General features: G+C 36.9%; 1 protein-coding gene across 3 annotated transcripts in view; it reads left to right on the top strand.

Annotated features, from left to right (window-relative positions):
- The window catches only part of slc24a2 (solute carrier family 24 member 2), a 211,196-nt gene that overhangs the window by 153,725 nt on the left and 44,212 nt on the right, over positions 1–13,259 (top strand). For all 3 annotated transcript variants that reach the window (XM_055632763.1, XM_055632762.1, XM_055632764.1), the window contains one exon: positions 4,761–4,869. In XM_055632763.1, the coding sequence (XP_055488738.1) occupies positions 4,761–4,869 (109 nt within the window). The remainder of the gene's footprint in view (positions 1–4,760; positions 4,870–13,259) is intronic.

Raw genomic sequence — 13,259 nt, 5'->3', positions numbered from 1 at the left:
ATTTCTTAACCGAATTGTTCTTCTAAACCGCTCTGAAGACATTTTTATCCTTGTTAAAGTTTGTGAAGAAATAAACACAATTTACCTGCTGCTGCCACTTGCACTTTTCTCAATGCAAATGTTAACAATGCCAATGATTCCATGTGCTTTGTTCATAGACTTGACAACTATTCCTGCATCCTCTTTCAAAACCCACAATTTAGTTTATATGGGCTTTTATACATGTAGCTGTAGGACGTATGCTTAAAGTAGGCATGACATGGATGCATGCACAGTACTGTTGAAGATAGTGGAAGTAAATAGTTTGCTTGTATTTGAGGTCTTATCCAGTTTGCCAAGTAATTTAATCTCACGCATTAGATGCAGTTAGCAGAAGAAACTGCACGTTCATTACAAATTATCAACAAGGATATAGAGTATGGAACTCACATAGAGGGGAATAGATTAAAAATCCCGCCAATGATCTGAAAGCATTGGTGACCACAGGTTCAGATTGGAGCACATGAGCCTAATATCAATTAACTTGAAGTGAATGCCTGCATGAGATATGGGAATGGCGTTGCCTCTGATACTTTGGGGAATGCATTTCCTCCATGATTATTGTGGAGAAAAATTACAGACGCAGTATAGCCATGTCGTTGGGATTAGAGACTGCTCCATGGATCCTGCAGTATAGAAATTGCATTAATGATAGTGATTTAATGAATGTCAGAGGGTGCTGCCATTGACGAGCACAGTGTCAAATACATGATGTTTACTCAGATTCAAGTGAATAACATTGGCAGTTTTTACATATGATTAGGAGCATGAACCTTCAGACATACATAAGACACAGGGATCTTCAAACCAACATAGCAGAAATTGCTGTTGAATAAGTTGATGCTAAGTCCCCAATGCCAGGAAGCAAATTTTCAGAACTATGCTTTGAGATGTACAAAATGTTAACAAATATGTTAACAATTCTCCCAAGGCCGTGAAGAGCAAAAAATGCTTCACTGAGTGAGAAGGTGCGAAAGATACGGAATCACTTTACTCCAAACCTCCCAAATTGTCGAGAGCTGCAAAATGGGGAACATACAAAAATATGCGGTATGCGATGTTTCACATTTCAGAGAAGGATCTGGAATCAGTCAATTATGGTCAGGAGAAAAATAGCTGCATGAGCATCACATACATTTATAAAGAAAATGAAAAACCTTGCTCATAGAAACATAGAAACATAGAAACATAGTAGGCGCAGGATGAGGCCATTCGGCCCTTCGAGCCAGCACCGCCATTCATTGTGATCATGGCTAATCGTCCCAAATCAATAACCGTGCCTGCCTTCTCCCCATATCCCTTGATTCCACTAGCCCCTAGAGCTCTATTTAACTCTCTCTTAAATCCATCCAGTGATTTGGCCTCCACTGTCCTCCGTGGCAGGGAATTCCACAAATTCACAACTCTCTGGGTGAAAGCCAAAACAAAAGCATGCAAGTATTTCATCAATTCCTATGGGAAAAGCATTTATCTTGGGTCTCAGACCATAGCCATTATTAGCAATTCCTGGTTCAGAGTTGACAATACTCACCATGGCAACCTCAAGATTCCAAACTAGACCATCCATCCCAGCACGACTATATGATCAAACAGAGAACTTCAAGGCAGCATGGAATTGAGGACATGCTTTCAAGGTTGCCAGATGCAAATTCAGGCACTGTGAAATCATGATGTTCACACTGAAAATTGCAGGTGATTTTCCAGTTATACCATTAGAAATGGCAAACAAACATGCTGTTCTGATGTGTACAATTAAAAAAAAATTGAGGAGCTGGAATGAACCAGGCAAATGTCCAGTTGAAAACATCTACATCAGCTAAATCATTTTACTGATGTTATGAACAGGAAACAACCTGCCATTCCAATGGCGTTAAGCTGACAAATTATGGAAGAACTTCTTTGTTAATATTCTGGTGGTGTGAGCATTTACTGAGCTAGATTTGTTGGAAGTACTCACCAAGCTGACTAAACTAACAAAGGCACTGTTGTGGAGTTGGAAATATTGTATGTTGAACATTGTGAGAAAAGGATTGATAGTATAGCACTAGTAGATGGCTATTCAAAATGGTTCCAAGTGAAATATGTTTGGGATATTGTCGAAGAATTGATATCCACTTTCTCATTTCATGGCTTATCAGAAGAACTAGAATAGGACAATGGTCCTCCATTTCATTCATTCCTACGACCTTTATGAAACAGGATGATATTAAACACATGGTGTTGTTTCACTGGCAACAAATGGTGTGCAGAGAGATTAGGGAGAATCGACAGAAAACACTGAGTAAATGAATACTGCCAGGATTCTGGGGTTTCACAATAACAACATTGTGAGCAAACTATTCGCCCAGAAATAGGAGATTCTACATCTGATGATACTCCTGCTGAGCTCCAAGTAGAAGATACTGAACACAGATGAGTGTATCTCAGCCAGCGGGGAGAGTGGGAGAGACAAAACCAAAACAAAAACGATTATGATTCAAGCCTTGGAAAGAGGCATTTTAAACAATGTAGACTTAAGGCCTTAACACACTTGACAAATCTGATGATATTTGGATATTGGAGTTATAGTGGAAGTATGTAGTATCAAGAGCTTATGCAAGTTGTAGGTGAATCAACAAGTACATGCAAATTGCTTAATTTCTCCAAGATATAGTAGAGAATTTGAAGAGATATGAGTCGATTAGTGGAGCATGGAAGAGATGAGAAGAGACCAATGAAGTGAATAAAGAGGTGACATGTACCTTAAGTCAATGTCACAAATAATTTTTAAGTAGAACAAAGATAGTTAGAAAACCTGGAGAGGCTTTAACCCTGCAATAACTTTCTTTAAAGTGAAAGATTACTGGGGGTAGTTGTGTTGAGTTGAGGTTACAACCAGATCAGCCATGATCTTGTTGAACGGTGGAGTATGCTTCCAGGACTGAGCAGCTTCCCTCTGCACAGAGCCGCTTGCCCAGAGTGGGGGAATTGAGGACCAGAGGACATAGGTTTAAGGTGAAGGGGAAAAGATTTAATAGGAATCTGAGGGGTAACTTTGTCACACAAATGGTGGTGGGTATATGGAACAAGCTGCCAGATGAGGTAGTTGAGGCTGGGACTATCCCAATGTTTAAGAAACAATACACAATAGACAATAGGTGCAGGAGTAGGCCATTCGGCCCTGTGAGCCAGCACGGCCATTCAATGTGATCATGGCTGATCATCCTCAATCAGTACCCCATTCCTGCCTTCTCCCCATATCCCCTGACTCCGCTATCTTTAACAGCCCTATCTAGCTCTCTTGAAAGTATCATGATAATTGGCCTCCACCCCCCTCTGAGGCAGAGAATTCCACAGACTCACAACTCTCTGTGTGAAAAGTGTTTTGTTATCTCCGCACTAAATGGGTTACCCCTTATTCAGGTACATGGATTGGACAGGTTTGGAGGGATATGGATCAAACGCAGGCAGGTGGGACTAGTGTAGCTAGGACATGTTGGCTGGTGTGGGCAAGTTGGGCCTAAGGGCCTGTTTCCACACTGTATGACTCTATGACTGCTCTTAATGTGCATGTTTGTTTGTGTGTGCATAAACAAGGCAAGGCGATGTCATGAATACAAAGTTGTATCAGTGGATGACAAATACACACATGTTCTCAGTATAGTTGAAGAAAGTAGAATAAAGGGGATGCAGGTATTTTGTGACTTTATAATGTCTATCAATGATTCACAATATTCCTGACATTACATGCAAATAGAATAATAGTCTACACACTCCTTACATAGCCTCAGCTCATTCTTAATGGAAATGATTTGATGTTCTCTCTACATTTATTCATTCAGTCACTGCAGATATCTAGAATATTCTGCCCAAGTAGAAATTGTTAATATATTTCAGAATAGATAATGTTCCTAATTTATAATGATTTGTTTGTAACATTTTGTCCAAATATCACAAGTGAATGAATTGGTAGGAAGGATAAATCTGTGTGTGTCTGAAGAAGATGCCCTTTCACAAATCTGCACACAATTTCTGAAGTGTGCTAATTATATATATATACATTGAGTCTTCAACTATCATTAAGATCAAAGACCCCTTAATGTTAGCTCCCTTTAAAAGGTGGACGGAAATCAAGGTAGAAAACACTGTCAATTAGGAAACTATTGAACCTTTTTTCTTTTAAATACTTGTAGCAATTGTTTCCTAATACTTCCTTAACACTTTCCTTACAACTGATGTTTTCCAGATATTTACTTGGAATGAAACCTTCTATCAAGTTATATATTAAATAATACAGCTTCTTGGAATATGATATTGTATTGAATGAAGAAGTCATGGTGTAAAGTAGCCAATCAAAGTAGATAGTTGGCCACTTTAATCTGTTCATGGTGACACATTCCAGCCTAGTTCACATGATAATTAAATCTACCTGCTGTAGAAACTAAAAAATGTAAACTCAATAATTTCACTGCTGCTTTCTCCAGGGGTGTGTGTTTTCGAACTGTGCTAGCAGATTTTAATGGAATTTACGCAGCAAATTGTACATAATGTGTGGTTCCATAAATAAGTATATAAACTAGGAATTAAATGATTAAGACATACTGGCCCTAAAATATACTAACAACTATCTAGGATATTCAACATTTTTATTTTGTTATATTTAACATTTACAGGTACCAAATACTTCCAAAATACCAAAGAAAAAAGGGAGATGGTGCTTAGTAATCTTTGTTATTTTTCAGCCCAAGCCACGTCTGCAGCGGGGAGGGAGCTCGGCTTCCCTGCACAACACCCTCATGAGAAACAGCATCTTTCAGCTAATGATCAACACTCTGGATCCGCTGGCTGAAGGTAATGATCAACACCCTGGATCCACGGGGATGTGAAAGTGTACATAAATAATTATCCCTACTAGAGTTTGCATTCTTACAAACTGTTTTCAACAGTTACCTTGTATACACTGACTTTTCTTAATCTATTCCTGCATGATGTGAAATTATACCAAAGCATTAATGAGCATGAATTATGGAGTAAATGCTGCCACATCTTCCCCTTGTTCAAAATATTGTTTGATGGAAAATTGTAGGTATTGATGTTTCAAAGCTTTTTGGGATATTAATACTTCCTGGACAGCTTTACAAAATGAATGTGAATGACTTGCAACCCATCTGGAAATGTTTTAGGCTTAACCCATTTTCTTTTGTATTTAAAGTGTTTATGCACTTTTGGGCAAGCGACTATAGTAAATAAACGCATATTGAATTTTCTCCTGGATAAGGATTGGTCTTCTTAAAAGGCTAATATTATGTATGTTCCAATAATAGACCAACTTGCATTTACTTTCAAGAAGGATTACTTGAACTCTTCAGAGATGAAGATTTTTCCACAGTTTTATGGTTGCTTTGAACAACAAGTTGGTAGGAGTAGGGTCATGTTTCCTTGTTGCAATTGTAACATCCAATGTTGAAAAGGTTTAAATCTGTTTTTTATTCAAGAGCTTCCTGCAATCTCCAGCCTGTTCAATTAGACCTTGTTTTTATGGCAGCCAGCTATTTTAGATTTTCTTTAAAACATTAAATCTCACAGAGAAATACAAAAAAGATTCAAATTTGATGGGTAAGTTTGGGGAAGGTACTCAAAGCCTGTGTCTATTCTAATGTTGCAATTTCTCGAATTATCTTTATAAAAGCAATGCGAATGAGTGTGTTTCCAAAAATGTTGCTTTAATTGGCCAAGTGTTGCTTTTAGGTCATTATTGTGAATGTTATTGTCCTGTAGGCAAATGGGGATGATGATGTTTTGACTTTATTTGTGCTCAGTATTGAGCAAATATTGGTTAGAATAGCCTTTATTGTGGTCAATGTCTCTGTACCAATCCAAACATGTTCAGTAATCCCAGCAGTACCAAAGTATTTGTATTATACCATTGTAGTATTTATATTTCTTACAAGGGCCCTCATATTTTTATCAAATTATACTACTTAGTAGAAGCAAATCGTGAGGTAAATGTGTACCACCGTCACGAACCCATCTGAAAATAGATGCCAGTGAATAGTTTAAACGTTTAGCTGGTATGAAGGAGCAAAGGTTTCACTCACTTCATTAACTTGAACTAGAACCCAGTTTTTACCAGTTAGTGGTATAAATAATTGTGCTAACTAATTCTGCTTCCAAACAGGATCATAAATTGAGGTTGTAAAAGTTCCAAGTTAAAACTATTGTTAGAGGTGACTTGGATCAGTACCAAGTAAGTTCCTAATTGATTTAATTGATTTATGGACAGTTAAGAGAAAACATTCACTTCCCTGGTTTACTCAAACCTGAAAAATGTAGTTTATAACAATTTATTTGAAAGAAAATAAAAAATAGTTATAAGTTTCAGGCTGATAGCCAGTCACAAGAAAGATAATTACGCGTGGGAAAAATCTGAATGTTTCTTGAAGGGCGAGGGGTAACTTTAGCTGTTCTCGCTGAGCAAGATAGTGGCAAATTTGAGTTGAGTTCATGGGTGCAAAATAGGTGGCCAACCCTTAATCATGTCTAACCCAGGTATATTAGAAGCTCCAAATATAACAATCGTATGTAATGTTTTCATCCTTCAAGGAAATGTAATACATAGATATACGCTGCATTGAAAATGTCTTGGGAGAAACAGTTTGCGAATGAGTCTATAGATTAGATAAAGAAACGTTTATAGATACTATGAAATGTAAGATGATATTTATGGAGAACATTTAACAGACACTTGGAAATAATGTACACCAAAATTATCTTAGTTTTCCTATGTTCCTTAAAATACTGTTGATGATATAACATTTGTTGCTTTCATGAAAAAGCAATACAACTACTCAAAGCAAATGAAAGCAAGATGGCATATCCTGTAGACTATATGCCAATGATACGGCAAGCTACCTAAGTTATTATTTTCAAACTTCTGAGAAGGGGTACACAGATGGATTCATGCAATACAATGGAATATCAGAATGATTCTTCAGACAAGGTCGCTTGTTGTCAGTAAAAGCGGCAATCTGCTGACTGAAGGGCATGAAATTAATTTGCAGAATCATTTTGACACTATTAAAAAAAATTGGGAAGAACAATTTGTTGCAACCGAAAAGGCCTACAGAAGAAGAATCAGTTCAGAAGATGATCCTCGCACCTGCTTGAACCACACCTCAGCTGGTTTCATCTGAATTTATCACAGTTACAGATGAAGTTGGAAGATATTAGTTGGAAATAGGTGAGTGCAAAATTATGACTTTAATCTGAAAAATTCTATTTAACATTTAATACACTTTATCTAAACAAATTAATAATCACTAGATATGTGTACTCTATGCAAGTTATGTATATTTTTCTAATTTAAAACTTGTTTTATCCAGTAAAGTGCATCATAGTTAGCCAACAATTTAATAACAGAAATATTATAAATACAGTACCTTGGTTTAAATGATGATTCAATTTATTGTCATTGTCAGTGTACAGTACAGAGACAACGAAATGCATTTTTAGCATCTCCCTTGAAAGGGAGACACAGGGCGTCGCGGTGTGCCCGCGCCTGCCGCCATAACATTCCATTAACAATTGATTTGTAACAATTGATTTGTAGTGCTGTGTCCAATATGTAAGCTGACATTTTGACACTGTAAAATCCTTTTCACGCAGATTTGAGCTATCCATCAGGCATGGGATATGTCTCTCCACTGGCAAATCAGGATAATTGCAGGGAAGAACAGTTTCAGCCTCATGAGGATAACTAGGATCATTGGCGATCAGTTTTAGAGAGTTATCCCCATCAGAAATTGGGAACATTCACTGCATTTGACGCTTTCCATTTTAAAATCCTGATACTAGGAACAAATTTTCCTTCAGTGTGAGAATTCACTGTTTTGATGTGAAAAACAATAACTAAGCAATTAACTATTAACTAAGCAATCTTAAAACACCCCAACTTGATTGACCCAAAGAAGAATGTCATGAATTCGAAGGCTAACATCAAAAGCAATTTGAAATAGGGGGAAATAAAATCAGAACATCATTCAAAAAATGATCAAAAAGTGTGTGAGTGTATCAGATTTTAATAAGAAAATTCTTGGGTTCATTGAATTTGGTGAACTATAACCTGCGAACAAATAAGACTTAAAGGTGATCAACAATTAAAGTAAACCAGGGTTGTCACCATTTCCAGCACCATTCATTTTGTTACGCAGATAAATTCTATGGAGGATCCTAGTTTCTAATAGCAGTTGCTTCTCATCTTCTTCACTCAAAGGCCTTGTGGGACTCTGGGGTGGTAAGTCAGTTCTATAGCATGGATAATTGCAATCACAGCAAAATCGCCTAGTCAGAAAAGCCCTTGCATCTCCTCTCACTTTACCCAAACTGTGGCAGAAGCTCCATCTCCACAAGACACTGGCGGGCGACTTACAACATCAACGTGTGAGCAGCTTCAAAAAAATACAGATCCAGAGAATATGAAGAAATAACTTGTTTCAATGTTTTTTTGCAAATTTCATGACATAATAAAAGATCCTTCTGGTGCAGTCAAGCTTAAACTCAAAACAAAAGTGATTGCCAGAGGAAGAAATAAAAGAGTAGCTGGTTGGAGATTATTGTGAATATTTTATCAATACTCAAGACATATGATTTGTGTTTTTTACCTTTGAGTATCATGTAACATCGATGATAGTCAGTCCAATGTCCCTACATTGGAGTACAGATGACTTTGAAACCCCATTGAACGAGTAAAGTTTTATTGAGACAAACTGAACCGTCCTGTTTGGCCTCTCAAGTGAACAAAAAAGAACCGTGGGTATATCTGGAAGTACAAAAGAGATATCCACAATATCCTGGCTAACATCTATTCCTTTTCCAACATCATATCATTAAAACAAGAGATCATTCTGACATGAACCTAATGTGTGAAAAATGTATTCTGCACTTCATTGGCTTTCAGGTCTTTGGAAATTCTGAAGGAAAAGTGAAAGATGCTATGTCAATGTGGGGAGATACGAAAGTATGCCTTTGCTGTCCAACACAGTGCACAGGTGAAAAGGTGGCTGTCATAGTCAGTACAAATGGGTTAAATCAGCAACGTTAACAATACAACTGTACACCCTACATGCACGTGTATTTGTAACACAAAAATGAATTTTGATGAATTGTAAACATTTGCAAGCTGTGACTTAAATATAACATTGGGCCAAAGTTGTGAATGAGACTCATAAATGCAAGACATTAATTGCTCCAGTATAATTAAGTACATAGTTATGGGCTATTGAATTAATTTAGCCCTGTTATCTCACTCTCAGATGGTCACGTTCTATTTGTTTCCGAGTCAATTTTCCTGAAACTAACTAATGACGCCACAAAAATTTCTATAATTATTTAATGAATACCTGTGTTGTGTACAACACAACATGCCGTAAAAATGTGGTATGTTTACTAAGTATTCTGAATCATGTCTAAAATGACTGTATTAGTGGATCTGTTTTGGAGTATTTTTCCATACCGTGGATAATTGAGGATTTAAAAAAAAACAACTGAAGAAAAAATTGTCAATTTTTGTATTATATATTGACAGGCGGGAATTCCAAATCTGATGTTTAACATATGTAATCTACTCAGTTGTATCTCTGAGTAATTTAAATGCATTCCCCATGCATGGATTACAAATTACTCAGTTTTGCTTTTACATTTATTAATGTAAGTGCTAAAAATGCTGAAAGATGAAATATTAATAGATGCACATTTGATTGTAGTATGCCTGATTCAGTAATTTAGAATGTGAAGAAGCCCAGTTCTAGCTGCCACTTCTGGTTTGTGCAGATTTATCTGATCTTACCACAGGAATAATATTAGCCTTTCAGCACATATTGGTTCAGCTTTTGCTCCATTTAGCATTCCTACTCACTCACCCTTTAACCTTAACTTTTGTCAAAAAGTCCCTGCTTTTAACCAGGGAACTTTAGAAAAAAACTGTCAAGTCAAGTTTATTTGTGACACATACGAGATTGCAGTGAAATGAAAGTTTGCTTGTACTTTTGTGCAAAAATGCAAACAAATGATAAACACAATCATAACGCACATATTCTTTTACATAATAAATAATGGAAGGAAAAACGTTCTGTAGAGTTAGTCCCTGGTGAGATAGGCGTTTACCAGTTCTCTGGGAAGCTCCGCCATGGCAACGGAGGCGTTTGCCTGACCGTAGCAGCTGGTTTGCAGGGGTGCATGATTTATCTGGAGTTGCACCTCTGTTGTATAGTTCCACAGGAGTGAAGTTATTAGCCGTTCAGCCACGCACTACTCTCTGGAGCCTTCTTATATGGCAGGATCATGTTCCACCAATGTGCATTTCTGCTCCATTTAGCATCACTCCTACTCACTCACCCTATCCAACCTTGCACTTTTGATTCACATCAAAAAGTCCCTGTCTTTTCAACCAGTGACTACTTTAGAAAAAACAGACTGTAATACTGACTGGCTATCAGGAGGGAAAATCATGAACAAATTAAAAGCTATCTACTATTGAATCTTTTGATGTTCAAGTCTGTTATCCTGGCACCAGAGTGTTAGATCAGCCACCTCCTCCCGGTAGATCAGCCACCTCCTCCTTCTCATCGTTGTCTGAGATCAGGCCCACCACCACAGTGTCATCAGCAAACTTAATTATTGAATTGGAGCTGAATGAAACAGACTGTAATACTGACTGGCTATCAGGAGGGAAAATCATGAACAAATTAAAAGCTATCTACTATTGAATCTGGAGGTCAGTGCAGGCAACCCATGCCTTCAGGTTTCCCCTCTGAAAGTTGTCTCTTAAAGTACCCTCACATTCTCTGATGCTCCATCGAAAGCATCCTATCTGGATGCACCACAGGTTGTGGCAACCGCTTTGACCAAGATCTCCAAAAAATTGCAGAGATTTGTGAACGCAACCCAGTCCATCACACAAACTCGCTTCTCCCAACCCATTAGCTCCATCTATACTTCACACTGTCTTGGGAAAGTAGCCAACAGAATCAAGGACTACACTCACCCAGATCATTCCCTCTTCTACCCTCACCCATTGGGCAGAAGCTTAAAAAAAACCTGAAACTAGATTCAAATCCAGAACCACCACAATTCAAAAGCAGCATCTTACCCACTATTGCCAGAATCTTGAATGGGCCTCTCATATGCTAAACATTAATTCCTGATCTCCCAATCGACTTCGAGTGGCTCTTAAACTTGTTTTTAAATCGGCATTTTTTCTTATTGTACACTGCACTCTTTTGTTTCTCTTTTTCCTTACTTGATATATTCATGTATGATATGGTTTGCCTGGATGGTCCATAAAACATTTTTCATTCTATTTCAATTAATGTGACAATAATAAACCCAAGACCAATATTTGAGTTATTGCACCATATTGTCTGAGCTGAACTGACACCTAAATGTGGTAGTGCATTCAATATGTTTTGGCAAATGCCACAGTGAATAAGCATTTTCAGAGAAAAAAGTAGGAAATTTTAAAATAAGAAAGGGTGCCATCCCATTTCCTCCAATTTTATTGAAATTCTATTTCAAACGTAATATTTCACATGCATAATGCATTATCATGATTCAATATCATTCGTTGCTTTGTACTCCATTACATTGACATTTACAAGAATTACTTAATTTAGATTATGTTCTTGAATGGTTGTAACAGCTGTTTTTTTACTTTATGTACAAATTAATTTCCCTAATCTGCTGATTAGCATTAATTAGAATATGAAGATAACGCCTTATTCTTTCTGTTATAGTGACTAACAAACAGATTTTACTCTAAACAAAGCACACATTTTTAACTTTATTAAGCCAAGATGAAGGCATCAAATTACTTTGAAAATGTTAACAAACAAGTTAGGATTTGTTTTCCATTTCCGAATGGAAATCTTTTGCTGCATCATTTCTAACACATGTAGCAAAATATATTAAACTCAGGTTAGAAGGCTGTTCCAGATGTAAACAAACATTTAAAGCATAATTGTCTAGTGCAGGGTTAACAAGGAAGCCAGTAAATGGCTTTGAAAAGGGACAACTGCACAGTAACAGATATCACTGGATGGTAAATAATAATAATAATAATAATAATAATAATAATGATAATAATAATAATAATAATAATAATAATAATAATAATAATAATAATAAATAATAAACTTTATTACGGACTCAAGGTCCAGACAAGGGGCAACATTACATTAAAAAAGCATTGCATATCAAATATCATAAATACATATAAAATCTTGGTATATCACGTAAAAACATCATAATTTATATATTTTTTAAACACAATACTTAAGTTAAAAATCCAGATTAAAAGATGGGATTCGTAGCGTGTAGTGTTTGTCAAGGCCACAATAAGCACATTTTTAGAGTCATTTATCCTGCAAATGAATTTATACATGTGGTGTCTTATGATAGCTTCTAAAGTACTGACTCCTGCAGCCACAAACATATTACTGGCACTACACCATCTAGGTTGCCTTAGCAGTGTTCTCATAGCATCGTTATATGCCACCTTTAGTCTGTGCATACTTGTCTTTAAATAGTTCGACCACAGGTGCGCAGTGTAGAGTGGTGTGCAGTATGCTCTAAATAGCGACATCTTCAGCACATCTGCACACGCACCAAATTTATGCAAGAGGATATTCGCCTGTACATACAGCATGCGTCGTTGCGTATAAATATCCTCATCATCTGTCATTTGTTCTGTAATAATATGCCCCTAGATATTTTATCTTATTACAGACACTAAAATTGTTGTCAGACAATTTAAAATCAGGATATTTTAGGCATTTATCCTCTTTGGTTCTACAGATCATAACACCACTCTTACTAGCATTATATTTAATGTCATGTTCCACACCATACACAGAACATATAGTAAGGAGCTGCTGGAGACCAGCGCTAGATGGACTAAAGACCACAAGATCATCTGCATACATAATATGGTTCACTAAAATATTACCAATCACGCACCCAGTGTTACAGGCTTTCAATTGTTTAGATAGATCATCAATATATAGATTACAAAGGACTGGGGACAAAATTCCCCCCTTGTCTAACACCATTGCTAACCCCAAATGGGGCTGAGACCCTATTGCCCCATTTTATTTGCATAGTCTGGTGGGGATACCAGTAGGCCAGAATTCTAACAATGTATTCAGGCACCCCTCTTTGACTCATTTTACCAAACAGCTTTCTGTGAT

The sequence above is a fragment of the Leucoraja erinacea genome, chromosome 3 (assembly GCF_028641065.1).
Source record: "Leucoraja erinacea ecotype New England chromosome 3, Leri_hhj_1, whole genome shotgun sequence".
Taxonomy (NCBI): domain Eukaryota; kingdom Metazoa; phylum Chordata; class Chondrichthyes; order Rajiformes; family Rajidae; genus Leucoraja; species Leucoraja erinaceus.
This window is presented reverse-complemented; position numbering and strand designations above follow the sequence as displayed.